Source organism: Balaenoptera musculus, chromosome 2 (assembly GCF_009873245.2).
Source record: "Balaenoptera musculus isolate JJ_BM4_2016_0621 chromosome 2, mBalMus1.pri.v3, whole genome shotgun sequence".
Classification (NCBI taxonomy): Eukaryota; Metazoa; Chordata; class Mammalia; order Artiodactyla; family Balaenopteridae; genus Balaenoptera; species Balaenoptera musculus.
The window spans coordinates 161,809,832-161,826,534 of NC_045786.1; the positions used below are offsets into that span (position 1 = coordinate 161,809,832).

General features: G+C 41.3%; 1 protein-coding gene across 11 annotated transcripts in view; it reads right to left on the reverse strand.

Moving 5' to 3' along the window:
• Nucleotides 1-16,703, reverse strand: part of EFCAB11 (EF-hand calcium binding domain 11) — a 180,261-nt gene that overhangs the window by 30,134 nt on the left and 133,424 nt on the right. For 9 of the 11 annotated variants that reach the window (XM_036841342.1, XM_036841333.1, XM_036841338.1 and 6 more), the window contains one exon: nt 6,281-6,352. In XM_036841342.1, coding sequence (XP_036697237.1) covers nt 6,281-6,352 — 72 coding nt within the window. Of the gene's footprint in view, nt 1-3,411; nt 6,353-16,703 lie in introns of those variants that run through there. The other 2 variants (XM_036841350.1, XM_036841346.1) reach the window with 2 other exon arrangements.

Here is a 16,703-nt window from a genome sequence, read left to right on the forward strand (position 1 = left end):
AAGAAAGGAAGGAAGGAGGGAGGAAGGGAGGGAAGGGAAAAAGGGGGAAAAAAGAAAGACAATGAATAAACCTCATTCCACAAGCAGTCCAATATAAGTAGCAGTAGAGAATGCTTGGTAAAGAAGTTGACTCAAGCACTATTTCTGCCATGTTTAACCTTAGAAACATCATTTAAAGTCAAGGTTGGATTCCTTCTTTAAAACAAAGAAGATGACCAAACCTGGCTTCTACTTTACAGTGACTATTATTATAATACTTGCGATGTACTTCCAGACCCTTGGTCAATTTTTTGGTAAAAATTTAATATTATTGAAATTGTTCTTCCTAATGAATATACTACAGCAAACCTAACTGCTTTGTTCTCCTTTGAAGTTTTTTCCCCCCCCCGCCAAGGATCAGTAAATCATAAAATAAGGAGTATATTTGGATTTCAGTTTATGTTTTCATATAAATTAATCTGCATTTTCTGTGAAGTTAGAGTAATGTTCTTTTTGATTCACACTTCTGAGCATTTTACCAATTTAGCAATCTAAGAGAAATTTAGATTGAACACCCCACATTTTATTATGTTAAATTGTTTTCAGCCACTTTTGAATCCACGTGGCCAAGCCAATTTAAATTTGTTTTGTAAGAAAGGTCACTTTGTGAGCTGCTGTCCCTAATGCCATTACATTTCCATTTGTGTGGGTTTTAACTGTCTAATTCTGCAGTTCTAAACAGATTTCTCAAAGTTACAAGCTAAGAAAAACGAAAGCAACCGTTTTTATTAACCCTAAATTACAATTCCGTAAGTGAAGCGTGAACCCCAAGTACCGTGACTGTTGAAAACTGTGGTTTAGAATTTACACACATAAGTGAGTGTTGCCCAATGAGGATGCACATCTATTTCAAAAATGCTTCCATTGTTCAGAGCATTTCTAGAAATCCTCTTTGAAAACCGCCTTTAGAGCTGGCAGCACATTTTAAAAGATATTGTCTCTGGTGGCAAATCTTTGTCTTTTGAAAGTGGATTTGATTAATAACCCAATGTAATTTGGATTAAGCTTGGTGATGTGTAAGATGGGAATTAGTATTTAATACCTACCATGTGATAGAAGCTTGACCTGGGATGGCCAATGAATCTGGATAAACTCATTCTGGATCAAAAACAAAGTGTGACCAAAGAATACGGACCAGTGTCATAGATGATTTTCCCCCTGGAGGTGATGTAGCATAATAGCAGTTATTTACGCTTAGTCAGGCTGACAGGTTTGGATCTCCACCCTGACGCTCCACCCATCGCCATCACCTGGCCTGAGCCACGTTACTTAGACTCTCTGAGGTGGTTTCCTCATTTATAAGAGAGGATGCTAATGTCTATCTCATCAATTTTCAAGAATAAAATAAAATAATATAAAATACCCAGCAAAATTGGCCCCCCTTTCCCCCCCTGAAGGTGACAATGGGGAAGGAAAAATATTCATTAGGACACTAATATACCTAAAATAGATAACTAATGAGAACCTCCTGTATAGCACAGGGAATTCTACTCAATCTTCTGTGGTGACCTAAATGGGAAGGAAATCCAAAAAAGAGGGATATATGTATACGTATAGCTGATTCACTTTGCTGTACAGCAGAAACTAACACAACATTGTAAAGCAACTACACTCCAATAAAAATTAAAAAACAAATTCACTAGGATGAAGGTGGCCCAATGTTTTTTTAAATGGAATTTTATCTTATGGTGTATTTCCCTATTCCCTCATCATATATGAATTCCAAGGTTATTTGTTAATTTTCTATTTGGGGCAAAGATTTAGTTGTTATTTTGGTGTTTTTAGGCTAAGGGACTTGTATGTGTGTGTGTGAGTTGCCTGGTTGTGGGATGGTATGGTAGAGGTAGTTGTGAAAGATAAAGCTGAACAGACAAGTGGAGACAAGACTGTAGAGGGCTTTGAATGGCACATTAAGGGTTAGACATGACCCAATAGAAAAGATGGCTATTAAAGCTTTTGAGCAGAGAAAAACAAAATAAAACAATTCTATTTGTGCTTTGAGAAGATAACTGACCTGCTGGACTAAATTTCATGACAATGGGGTCTATTTCTTACTTATCACCACACCCTTTACTCATCTTTATAGCAATGAATAGAAGAACATATGGCCCGATGGATGGATGGGAGTGGGAATAAGAACATGGGCCGAGAGATCATGACGGATGGAAGGAAATGTCATGAAAGTTTTTGCAGATGCAGACTCAAAGGAGGCAGTGACTGACTGGATGTCACAGTGAAGGAGGATGGGGGAGATTTGAAAGAAACTCCTAGGTGGCTGGTTCAGATGAGAGCTTGGGGTGGGGGATGGGATGGATGCCATTAACAGAAATAGAAAACACAGAATGAGAAGCCAATTTTGGAAATCAGAGAAAACAATGAGTCTGATTTTAGTTCAGTGAGCTTGGGTTGAGGTGAAAACATCCAACCGGCAAATGAAAACACAGCTCTGGGTGCAGCAGAGATCAAGACTGAAAGATAAAGTTTGGTTGGTGGAGTCACACCCATAAAGGTGATAGCTGAAGTCTTGGGAGAGAATGAAATCATCCTTGGAGAATGTGTTGATCAAGAAGAGTGGCCAAGGACTCCCCTGGTGGCGCAGTGGTTAAGAATCTGCCTGCCAATGTAGGGGGCACGGGTTCAAGCCCTGGTCCGGGAAGATCCCACATGCTGCGGAGCAACTAAGCCCGTGTGCCACAACTACCGAAGCCCGCATGCCACAACTACTGAAGCTTGCGCACCTAGAGCCCGTGCTCTGCAACAAGAGAAGCCACCACAATGAGAAGCCTGCACATCGCAATGAAGAGTAGCCCTCGCTCGGCGCTCCTAGAGAAAGCCCACACGCAGCAACGAAGACCCAAAGCAACCAAAAATAAATAAATAAATTTATTAAAAAAAAAAAAGGAAGAGTGGTCAATTAGAGTACCCTGGAGAATACTACCACTTACGAGATGGCTGAAGATACAGGAAAAGAGAGTCAGGGAAGAATGGGCACAGAAATACCATGCGAGAGCAGTGCTATGGAGGCTAAAGAGAGAAGGACCCAAGAGAAAGGACAAGTGTGATGGGGTCCGAGAGGGGCTCGTGGGTTTGGCCGCTGGAAATCACTGGTGATCTCCGAGAGAGAGCTGTTGCCACAGGGGAAGACTGGAGCTGGTCATAGTGAAAGATGAGGTAGAGGCGGAGGTATCAGCGAGAGAGATCTGGCGACAGCTTCCTCTTCCATCTTGACTGCTTCTTCTTAGTCGATTTAGAAGACTCTTTTCTCTGCTGCTCCAGTAAATGTTGATGTTACCTAGTATCTGTCCTTGGCTCTATGCTTGTAACAGTTAGGGTTCTCTTGGTTTCAGATAACAGAAAGCAACTCCAGCTGGCTTGAGCAGAACGATTTATTGGAAGGATACAGAGTTACCTCATAGGACCCAAAGGGTTATGACTGGGCCTTGTGTACAAGCTTTAATCAGAAATCCGGTACCATGGGGTTTCTCTAGTTCCTCTCTTGTTCCCCTCTTGGTGTCTGTTTCATTTTCTGCTCTCATTGCAAACCAGCTGCCTTGGTTTTCCAGGCCACATGGTGGCAAACACGTCTGCCCCTCGCCCCTGAGTCATCACCACTCATTCGGCCGGAGGAGCGCTGTTCCGCCTCCCTCACCCTCACTCCCGAGGTCTTCCATGGGGAGAGACCGAGCTGATCAGCCTGCATAGATGCCCATCCGTGGGCCATGCAACTGAAGGGAGACCAACAGGGTCACACTGCAGACAGCATCATGTGGCTTGGGGACGAGGGTGGGGGCCTGGAAGTGAGAAGCTGGGGCAAAGCTTACAAGACAAGGATTTGGACTGAGTGTAGGGCGAGTGGTGAGGAGGGAAGGTGACATGAGCAGCTTCTCACTGCCCCTTCGTTTGGTCTGTGCTCTGCCCTGAGAGCCTGGGCCCTCCTAAGCACCAAATCCTCGAGGTGCTCTCCCTCCTAGAGAAGGTCCAGGTCATATGGCTTTCTTCTAAGCAAGAACAGGGGATGGCCGCCCAGCTCTTATCAACTTCCCCTCCTGTGACCAGCCCTCAGCACACCTGGCTGAGTGCCTAGGGACCAAGCCTATACCCTCAAGATGAATGAGAGTTGACTGATCCAGGGGCCATCTGAAGCCTCTTTCTAGGGTCTCTGCACTTGCACAGATGACGGGCCAGTTCCTTTTTGGAATGGTGTGAGGCTGCGGTGACCATGGGACAGGGGCAGAGTCCGGAGGTGCTCGTGTTGCTGGCTCTCGTTTTCCTGGAAACCCAGCTGCACCACTGCCCTTCCTATGTTGGATTATATAAGCTAGCCCAGTATTTTCTAGTAAATTCCTTTTCTGTCTAAGCTAGTGTGGGTAGGTTTCTGTCATTGAGACCTCACTGAGACCGAAGAGAGCCTGGACTAATCCCGGATCAAGGCAGTTGCCCAATAGCTCTTCCCACTCTGGCCTCCTGCCTGCCACTCAACGGGAGGACGTGACCTCTCCCACTCTCTTGTCATGTTTACAGGAAGAAATAAAGTCCAAATAGTGATTGCAATACAAGGTTTTGGTATTCTGGCAATTACTGAAATATAAACATTTTGTTGGTAGATTACTCTAATTTTTATATTTTAAAAATCTAAAAGCAGGATCACTTATGTACTGAGATGAGGACCAATGACTCAACTATTCAATTTATGATGAAAATACTTGCTGAATAAAACTCTACCCAAAGTCAGAAAGGGCTTTTCATCAGCCAGAACAATTTGTCCTAAAACGCACGTGATGCTCAATGATACCATGGATCCACTTTGTTCTTGAAATAATATTTCATGTGTACTTCTTAATGATTTTCAAAGTTTTCTTCATTTTAGATAGTGTTTAGTATGCTAATTTTGGAATAAGACTTTATTTTTTAACAACCTTTTTATTTTGGAACAGTTTTAGGTTTATAGAAAGATTGTGACGATAGGACAGAGAGTTCCCATGTACTCACTCACTTTCCCCTATGATGAACATTTTCTATGAGTATGGTACATTTGTCACAATTAATGAACCAATATTGATATAGCATTATGAACTGAAGTCCATACCTTACTAGTGTTTACCTAATGTCCTTTCTTCTATTCCAGGATCCCCTCCAGAACACCAAATTACATTTAGCTGTTATGTCTCTTTAGGCTCCTCTGATTTATGACAGTTTATTAAGTTTATCTGCTAATACTTTATGTTAGAAGGATGCTTACTTAATGTTTCTCTTTGACAAATGTACATATTTCCTTGACCTTTAATACTTTTAAAATTTGAATTATATTAGATGTTTTCACAGTGTTGTTAATGTTTAGCATTCTGAACATTTACAGATAAAATATTAGTACTGATATGAGTATTTATTTAAAATAAGTGCTGAATGTCCAGGGTCACAGTTTTTGTTCTAGGACAGCAGTCCCCGGATCCCAGGTATGGATGGGCAGAAAACAGAGAACGGGAACACAGATGGCTAAGGCTCTTGTTTCAGGGCAGAGCCGCCCAGAACCAGGGAGGGTACCGCAGAGGGCAGCCGGGCAGCCCAGGGCTTGCTGTTCTGCTGCAGGAACCCCAGGCCCAGGCCATTCTAATGGGTTCTGCAGGTAAGTCTTTTGCCCCCGATATCCTTACTGCACCCTGTTCTTCCTCTGTATGCAGCTGGAGAAGACTTATACTAATGTCAGCTCAATCTGGTTTTTCCATCTTGCACAGCCAGCGCCCTAGGGCCATTTTTGCGATGATGATTTTTGATGACTACTGAGGATACATTGTCTTAGAGAAGTCTTAACTTTGTTTTCCAAAAGCCTTGCTCATTGCTTGGAACGCAGTCAGCACTCAGTTGCATGTAGGTGCTATTATTTGTTCAACCAAAGCTGAATGCATGAAGGAAACTGGTACCACTGGCAGTTCCTGACATTAGGAACTGCTGAGGATCAGGGAGGCTGTGGGTAGGGTGGCAAGGACGAGTAAATGAGTGGAGCATTCTGGCTGGCAGCGTGGGGGGGGAGGGAGTCGGGGGTTGAGAGTAAAGAGGAGGGGTTGGGGACCATCCCAGTGGCAGTGCAAGCAATTGTCAGCATCTGAGAACCATGATGAAGAGTTTAACAGAAGGTATGCAGCATGACATCATCGGTAGAGTGGGATTTGACATCTAAATATATCACAATCTATTTCGGTCTCCCCACAGGTTGCCAAAAGCAGCACACAATAGTTAGGCTTACTTTTGTCCATAGTTCATGGCATATTCGAAGTCTTTAAAGCTGACATGACCATCTGAGTCTTGATCTACTTCCCTGGAAAATGAAACAGAAAGTTATTTACAGGTTAGTTTCGTCTCACCTTATGCATCAAGAGCACATCAGAATCTTCATTTCTTTTCATGTCTATGTGAGAGGCACCTATTTTATCTACTTGAAGGCTGAGGTTGATGCTTATCTTTTTTTTTTTCCTTGATAATACCTAAGGTGTGAAGGAAAGGAAAAGTTATTTATTAAAACCTACAGAAATAATATATTCAGTAAATTTAAAGGAATGTCATCAAATGCACAGGTTATATTAAAAAAGGCAGGAGTGGTGGTTTTTCTAGTCATCCTGCAAATTCTTTCTGTGATATATCAATAAATATACATACATTTGTCAACCAAAAAAACAATGCAGGAGGCTGCAAAGAAGAAAAGAGTTTATTTAGGGTCTGAAAAATTGCAATTTGGGAGATACAAATTCGGGTAACCCCGAAAGAGTGTTCTCAGGAAGAGACGAAAAGCCACGGGGTTGTTAAAAATTGCCTGGTGAAATTTGTGACTGACTCTGACTCAAGTTAGAAAAGATTTGCCCTTGAGGAATCACAGGTTGTTTTAAGGTAAGGGTCCAGCAAATATTTTGCATTTCTGGAAGGTGTTCTGGATGATGTCATCAGGACAAAAGATTTTGATGTGCACAAGTCACACTTCCTTAATGGTCTCCTGGCTCCATTTTAGAGAACTCTCTTAGCAACACCAACTCCATTTTGATTTTCCTTTCACACATTACACAACAGAAGTGTGGAATAAAGAATTAAGAGATAAGAAAAACATTTTGGGAGTAAATAATAATGATGGGAACAGTGACTGACACCCTGCCTCGTACTGTCTTTATATCACCTGTCTCATCGAATCTGTGCACAGATGCCAGGATGGGTCCATTTTACAGACATTGAGCCTAAAGGGGTTCAGTGGTTTCTGAAGGATCATGTTGCTGGTAAGTAACCAGACTTGAAATTCAAATCATGATTGTTAAATTCCCAAACCAGGGATCTATACTCTATTCCACATGTCTCCCTATGTAAATAGGATGGTCCAGAGAGAAGCGGTTGTGTTGCAATTCCCATGCAGCTAACTCAAGCTCCGGAAGTTTTCACTGGCTTCATTCATGGCCTCGGAAGCTTGGTTAATTCCTCACAAACACCTGATAAGCTTTTCTGACTCCTACGGAGAGAGGTGAAGATGTGAGCCTCTGGCTGGTCAGCGGAGGGTGTGGGCGGCCTCAGCTGGGTTGTCCGTGTGTGTCCCTACAGCCACTGAGACAGGGGCATTGCTCCTTGAACAGGCAGCAGAGAAATGGCACCCATTCCACCTGGTTAAGATAACACATGGCAGAAGGACAAAATCATGGCATAAGCAATACATTCAACTGCTGCCAGTGAAAGCAGTGTTTAAGAGTGTGTTTGAAAGATAACTGATGAGTTGTGGTCCCAATTCCTCTTTGGGGGGCACTCTAAAACAATGCATTATGTGCCTTATTTGGAGCTCCCGGGTTGGTGCAAATTATATTTTGTTGAAACAGCAAATGGTATTAACCATGACATAGGGCTTTTTAAAGCAAGGACTGGCCCAAGTAACAGAGCCACTAATCACTGTAATAGTTTTAAAGCAGGCTTTTAAAATATTGAATTCTAAAATAAACTTTCTGAATATTTCATGCCAAAGTCTCTGAAGTCTATAATGGTACTGGATAGAGTGATAATAATTTTTCATTCTTTTGAAGTAGAGAAAATCCCTACTTCTCTGCCCCAGGGCAAAACCATGTTGCAGTTATGTTAGTATAAAATGACTGCAGACTGTAGGGGCCATTATTCTTGTTACTTCTTCTGGTAAGATATACATGACGATTTCATGCTATACAGGACCAAAAGCAGAATGTCGGATCTCTTCTAAGGGATTAGAAATAATCAGTATCACATGTTACTGATTACAGAGTATAAATCATCCCTTCTATTAAATTAGATAATTGAAGATTCTTAATATTGCCTACGTATTTTTTCTCAAGGAATTGGATTAGATAAATGGCCTTTTTTCTTTCCACTCTGAACTGGTATGATTGAACTATAAATCTCATAGGGTGAGTTAAGTGGATAACCTAGAAAAGTAATATTTAGAATGAACTGTTTCTGATATATATACGTGTGTGTGTGTGTGTGTGTGTGTGTGTGTTTATTCACTTATTGAGATGCTGAATGCTTGTAGAAAAGGAAATCCTTTTGCCTGATTTTCTCAGTAAATAACTTTATTGTAATTCCATTAACTTCTTATTTTTCTTGCTGCCTTTGCCAAAGCTTCCCATCATAAAATGGGCACAGTATAACCAAGAGGTATTAAAATGGAAAAGTTTATTCATAAGGCTTGGAGTGGCATTTTTATAATGAATGGAGGAACATCATGTTTATATTTAGAATGAGACATGGTAAAATACTGTCTTCAACTTTTCTGCCTCATCACATATATATATGGTCGTCTCAAGGAGAATGAAGAGGAAATTCACATTTCAGAGCTATAATTTTAAAAGCTAAAATACTGTTTTTCATTGCACACGGAATTATTCCAAAGAAGGAAGGTTTCACAGCACCCACACACAAGTCACCATGTGATGGAGGAGCAGATGTGGCAGGTGGGTAGAATTAGTGGTGTGCTGAGGAGATGCAGAAAACGTCACTAGGTAAAACGTTTCATTGTTTCTGTTTACAGTGTTTAACCCTAAAAGGAGTATACTCTCCTTATGAAACCAGAGTGTGCTGCCTTGGTGTCACCAACATACATTCAGCACTGAAATATTCCACCACCGTCACTCCAACTAGAAATAAACTCTGGGAAGGCAAGAACTTTCTCTTGTTTGCTGCTGTGTCCCCACCTCTTAGCCCACAGCAGGTAATGAATGTCTGCAGAATGAATGAATTTGTGGAGTAAATGAATCTGGGGAAACAGTGGACAACATTTTGGAATATCTACTGCCTCCCAGGAGGTTTGGGGGGATTAAAGAAAGTATATCATCACGGTTTTTATAGAGTCTAAAATACTAGCCAGAGAAATAAAAACACACTGAAGAAGGCACCTAGGAGCCATCACTCAGGGACCAATAAGGAACGGTCAATTGTGGTCTCCATGCCCAACCACATTTTGTAAATACAGACCAGGTACAGAGAGACCAAGTAAGACATGGACTCTGAAAGATGAGGTTGCTTAGTAGAGCAATGGATGGAAGGAACCCCTTGAGTGTCAGGCTGAAAAATTTAGAGATAAAGAGCTGGAAACTGGAAACCAAGGCAGAGCACTGGACACATCTGCGTCTAACCTGCCCTGTAGCTGAAGTCCAAGCACTTGAAGCCACTTAACTAACTGCTCTTTTACTGGACATGTGGCTATAGACATAGATATAGATATATGCATATATACACACATACATACAGGCTTATATTTCACAACTGTCTTTTTAAAGGAATGAATAAAGTTTATACAGATGGATGAGAGGAAAATAAATTGCTATGAACAACAATAACTGCTTTCTAGACATGTAAATCCAGGTAAATTAAAGGCTTTTTGGTTTGCTTGGTTTTGAGATGCAAAGGGAGAGCTGGAATTGATTTGGGGAGTACGGACTCAAGAGAGCTGAACTGCTCTGTGTAACTCAGTATGAACAATATAGGACCATCTGGGAGGAAGGAGATGATGAGCAAGATAAGACAGGATGCAGGGAGAAGGGCTACTGAGGGGTAGGGAGGAGGCTGGGATGTTATACAATGGGAATTGGCCCAAGAAAAAGGCCCCAGTGATCAAAGGTCCTTTAATTAACTGCTACGTTTACTGTGTGCTCCGAAGTTGTTCGTGCTGCGTGTTATAACCTCTCCTTTATCTTTACCAAGGGCTTGACAGGCACACAGTCTAAGGGGGGATGGTGTGGTTGGGGAGTGTGTGCTGAGTTCGGCCCTGGAGATGAGTTCTGTCTGAGCGGGTGCAGTAGGGAGCAAGAAAAGTGGGGTATGGTAAGATGACCCATCAACTGAATTAACTCAGAGAAATGAGAACTCAGAGCCACAGGTCTTCCAGAAATTTGCAAAAACCTAGGAAGTGCTTTAAAATTCCACAGGATGTGGAATGGAAGTTCCAGGCAATACTATCTGGACTTCAAAGGGCAGAAGACCCAGGGTGACAATGGGATACATTGAGAATTTCAGGCAGACTAGACTCTGGCCATTGAGCTGAATTCCAATAGTTTTCATATCTGTTAAAATACAAACATTTTTTGACTCATCAGATAAGTGGTTATAATTACTTTTATCACCATGAGCTTTAGCATTTGTCTCTTTACATCCTGATTTGTTAAGCAAGATTCTGCTCTTTCCTTTTTTTTTTTTTTAAACATCTTTATTGGAGTATAATTGCTTTACAATGGTGTGTTAGCTTCTGCTTTATAACAAAGTGAATCAGTTATACATATATATATGTCCCCATATCTCTCCCCTCTTGCGTCTCCCTCCCTCCTACCCTCCCTATTCCACCCCTCTAGGTGGTCACAAAGCACTGAGCTGATCTCCCTGTGCTATGCAGCTGCTTCCCACTATCTATTTTACGTTTGGTAGTGTATATATGTCCATGCCACTCTCTCACTTTGTCACAGCTTACCCTTCCCCCTCCCCATATCCTCAAGTCCATTCTCTAGTAGGTCTGTGTCTTTATTCCTGTCTTGTCCCTAGGTTCTTCATGACCACTTTTTTTCTTTTTAGATTCCATATATATGTGTTAGCATACGGTATTTGTTTTTCTCTTTCTGACTTACTTCACTCTGTATGACAGACTCTAGGTCCATCCACCTCACTACAAATAACTCAATTTCGTTTCTTTTTATGGCTGAGTAATATTCCATTGTATACATGTGCCATCTCTTCTTTATCCATTCATCTGTTGATGGACACTTAGGTTGCTTCCATGTCCTGGCTACTGTAAATAGAGCTGCGATGAACATTTTGGTACATGACTCTTTTTGAATTATGGTTTTCTCAGGGTATATGCCCAGTAGCGGGATTGCTGGGTCGTATGGTAGTTCTATTTTTAGTTTTTTAAGGAACCTCCATACTGTTCTCCATAGTGGCTGTATCAATTTACATTCCCACCAACAGTGCAAGAGGGTTCCCTTTTCTACACACCCTCTCCAGCACTTATTGTTTGTAGATTTTTTGATGATGGCCATTCTGACTGGTGTGAGATGATATCGTATTGTAGTTTTGATTTGCATTTCTCTAATGATTAATGATGTTGAGAATTCTTTCATGTGTTTGTTGGCAATCTGTATATCTTCTTTGGAGAAATGTCTATTTAGGTCTTCTGCCCATTTTTGGATTGGGTTGCTTGTTTTTTTGATATTGAGCTGCATGATCTGCTTGTAAATTTTGGAGATTGATCCTTCGTCAGTTGCTTCATTTGCAAATATTTTCTCCCATTCTGAGAGTTGTCTTTTCGTCTTGTTTATGGTTTCCTTTGCTGTGCAAAAGCTTTGAAGTTTCATTAGGTCCCATTTGTTTATTTTTGTTTTTATTTCCATTTCTCTAGGAGGTGGGTCAAAAAGGATCTTGCTGTGATTTATGTCATAGACTGTTCTGCCTATGTTTTCCTCTAAGAGTTTGATAGTGTCTGGCCTTACATTTAGGTCTTCAATCCATTTTGAGTTTATTTTTGTGTATGGTGTTAGGGAGTGTTCTAATTTCATTCTTTTACATGTAGCTGTCCAGTTTTCCCAGCACCACTTATTGAAGAGGCTGTCTTTTCTCCACTGTATATTCTTGCCTCCTTTATCAAAGATCACCAGCACTGAAATTGAAACTGTGATTAAAAATCTTCCAACAAACAAAAGCCCAGGACCAGATGGCCTCAGAGGCGAATTCTATCAAACATTTAGAGAAGAGCTAACACCCATCCTTCTCAAACTCTCCCAAAATATAGCAGAGGGAGGAACACTCCCAAACTCATTCTACGAGGCCACCATCACCCTGATACCAAAACCAGACAAAGATGTCACAAAGAAAGAAAACTACAGGCAATATCACTGATGAACATAGATGCAAAAATCCTCAACAAAATACTAGCAAACAGAATCCAACAGCACATTAAAAGGATCATACACCATGATCAAGTGGGGTTTATCCAAGGAATGCAAGGATTCTTCAATATACACAAATCAATCAATGTGATACACCATATTAACAAATTGAAGGATAAAAACCATACGATCATCTCAATAGATGCAGAGAAAGCTTTCAACAAAATTCAACACCAATTTTTGATAAAAACCCTCCAGAAAGTAGGCATAGAGGGAACTTTCCTCAACATCATAAAGGCCATATATGACAAATCCACAGCCAACATTGTCCTCAATGGTGAAAAACTGAAACCATTTCCACTAAGATCAGGAACAAGACAAGGTTGCCCACTCTCACCACTATTATTCAACATAGTTTTGGAAGTTTTAGCCACAGCAATCAGTGAAGAAAAAGAAATAAAAGGAATCCAAATCGGAAAAGAAGAAGTAAAGCTGTCACTGTTTGCAGATGACATGATACTATACATAGAGAATCCTAAAGATGCTACCAGAAAACTACTAGAGCTAATCAACGAATTTGGTAAAGTAGCAGGATACAAAATTAATGCACAGATATCTCTTGCATTCCTATACACTAATGATGAAAAATGTGAAAGTGAAATTAAGAAAACACTCCCATTTACCATTGTAACAAAAAGAATAAAATATCTAGGAATAAACCTAAGGAGACAAAAGACCTGTATGCAGAAAATTATAAGACACTGATGAAAGAAATTAAAGATGATACAAATAGATGGAGAGATATACCATGTTCTTGGATTGGAAGAATCAACATTGTGAAAATGACTATACTACCCAAAGCAATCTACAGATTCAATGCAATCCATATCAAACTACCAGTGGCATTTTTCACAGTACCAGAACAAAAAATTTCACAATTTGTATGGAAACACAAAAGACCCCAAATAGCCAAAGCAATCTTGAAAAAGAAAAACGGAGCTGGAGGAATCAGGCTTCCTGACTTCAGACTATACTACAAAGCTACAGTAATCAAGACAGTATGGTACTGGCACAAAAACAAAAATATAGATCAATGGAACAGGATAGAAAGCCCAGAGATACTCTTTCCTTTTGTGATGTGGTGTAGACTTAGCCCAGACTAGATATGTTCCTGTGACCTAGAGGTTAAGTGGCCCCCACCTTGAAGGAGCCAGGGTTTCACACTGTGAATCTTTTTATTAAGCTCAGCACCAGTGCTGCTCTAATATTACATTCTAAAGAAAAACATAGGTTGTTTTTAAATTTTAAAAATACATAAATAGCAAATGTTTCTCACAAGTAGTAAATTTACATCGTACCAATTTCTTGTAATGTTTTGAAAATAATTTTTGTTGTAAAATAATTCAAGATGGGCTTCCCTGGTGGCACAGTGGTTAAGAATCCTCCTGCCAATGCAGGGGACACGGGTTCGAGCCCTGGTCTGGGAAGATTCCACATGCCGCAGAGCAACTAAGCCTGTGCGCCACAACTACTGAGCCTGCACTCTGGACCCCGCGTGCCACAACTACTGAAGCCTGCGTGCCTAGAGCCTGTGCTCCGCAACAAGAGAAGCCACCACAAGGAGTAGCCCGCGCACCGCAACAAAGAGTAGCCCCCACTCACTGCAACTAGAGAAAGCCCGTGTGCAGCAACGAAGACCCAATGCAGCCAAAAATAAATAAATAAAAATAAATTTTTAAAAAATAAAAATAAAATAATAATTCAAGAGTGCCCCATGGCCAGGTCTCCAAAGCCAGATTTCAAATTGGAGTGCGTGCTTTTGCTCAAGTTACTTTAAAAAAAAAAAAAAAAAGAAGGAAGGAAGGAAAGAAAGAAACGAAGAGAGAGGAATTGAAACAATGGAATATTCTCTATTAAAATGATGTAAAGACTATAAAAGTGACATTTTTAAGTAGAAACAAGAATACAAACTATATGTAACTGCAATCTTATAAACACCTATATTCATTTGGGCAGAAGTTGAAGATTATAGGCTAAACACAAACTTGTCTTATGGGTTATTTTGGCTTAAAATAGTCTTTAATATTGATCTCTTTTTCAACTGAAGGAAGGAATATTTTTTTCTTTTTGGTCTGAATTTTCTAAACAAGTGACCTTATTTATGTATAAATCCTCAACAGCTAGAGCAGGATTTCTCAGTGTCGGTGCTGTCGACATTTTGGGCTGGAACATTCTTTGCTGTGGGAGCTGTCCTGCACACTGTAGATGTTTAGCAGCATCCTTGGTTTCTACCCACTAGATGCCAGTAGGACTCTCCCCCTGCCCTCCCCGGCTACAACAGTCAAAAATGTCTCCCCTTATTGCCAAGTGTCTCCTGGGGGGACAAAACCATCCCTGATTGAAAACCACTGAGCTAGAGGAGCCAAAGTTGGAGGCAATTCTCTGGAACATTCCAGTTAAATCTATACTTACTAGAAAATTGCTTTAAAGACTTTTTTTTCTTTTTTCTAAACAAGTGATTTCGGGGCAGAGGAGGCACACGTTTCTTGGACGGATTAAGCAGATAATTGCCTCAACCCTCTGCCTCGCCGACACTAAGGTTTTGAATGGAGCCCAGAGAAGAAGGCAAGCTCTGCCTTCTTCTGGTGATAACAGAGCCAGTGGCGGGCATATCTGTGTTCGCAGCACATACACTGACAGTCGGCAATTATTTTGAGTCACTGTGATAGTTACACAGGGTGTTGAAAGTTGACGCCGCATTTGATTCACCTGAAACATGAATGAGAAATTTAATGTGGAGGCAAAGATGTAAATGAGAAAAGTTTTCTGAGTGGAATTTTGGGGGCAGGGAAAAGGGAGAGAGGCCCTCTTTCTCTCTGATTCTCTACGGAATAATTTAAAGGAAAGTCAAAACTACCATTATATTAGGGACAAAGCCGTCATATTGACTGAACAGTGAGAGTAAAAATTACCCTCCAAGCAAGGAGCCCCTGCTGGGCATGAGAGGACCCGCCAGTTGATGATGCGATACTGACAGTTCCTCCCGCAAGCAGCCTTCTCTTCTGAGGACCCTGCCGGTTCTCCCCACTGGCGTGCTTGCCTCTTTGTTGATGAGAGTCCTGCAGGGCTAGACAGCAATTCAGTCAGTGATGTGTTTATTAATTTTACCTTTTTAGAGACGTGTTGTTATAAAGCAGAAACGAACACACCACTGTAAAGAAATTATACTCCAATAAAGATGTTAAAAAAAAAAGAAAGAAAGAAAGAAAGAAAGAAGGAAAGAAAAGCCATTCAGACACCCAGGAAAGACAGAAGGGCCACGTAGCTGGTTCCTGGTCCTTTGCAGGTTCCTACATGGCTTTGGCAGACGCCTTCTCTTTAGTGTGTGTTGCACCCCCTTCGCGCCTCACACACTCGCCACCCATCTTTTGCTCCAGCCTTTGCTGGGGGTGCCTCGCGTCCCCAGGTACCTCCTGCTGTTCACCTGGGATTGCCTGGAATCACCTGGGCGGGGCCTCACCCTTACAGCCCGGAAGTATGAAAAAAGGAGTTAACGCCCCATAGGTGACCCTTGACCAATGAGGGGACAGGCGTCAATGGATAACCACTTTCCCTCGGTCCCTCTAAGGTTGTTCTCTCGGCTCATGGGAGGTTCTGGTGGGACTGAGTCACTCACAGAAGTAACAACCGCGGTAAGAGGTCCTTGCGCTGGTTTGCTTTCATTACCTGTTCCGCTCTTGCACACCAAGGTTGTGCCCCAAACAAGCAACCTGCAGTGCAAGCCCTCATCCAAAGCTCTGCTTTCAGAGAGACCCCAGGCTGACACAGTGAAAAGTTTATTTTGAGAGATGAAGTTCTCACGGGGCATTTAAATTGCCATCATCAACAGCATGTCACATCAGATTCTCATTCAAGTAAAAGGGAACTCACTATTGAAACAGATCAGTTTCTTCTATTTGGAAAATGATTTTTAGAGCAAATTAAATATTCCCTTTAAGAAGAGCTCTGAAGTTTGAAGTTCCAGGCAGTTGAAATGCCAACGTCAACCAGAAAAAGAGAGCAGCATTCTCTTCATCGTATCATATGCATGTCTTACTTAATACTATCTAGCCTGCCAACAATAAATGGTATTATTAGACTTTAGGTGAGGACAGTATATTCCTCAATATAAGAGACTTATTCTGCCACTTGGATGCAGAGGTACCGCTATGGACTGGCTGTGGGCAGGTGGCAGAATTGGCCATTTAGGATGAACCATGGAGGATAAAAGGATGGCCAGGAACAAAGAATGACACAAGCCAG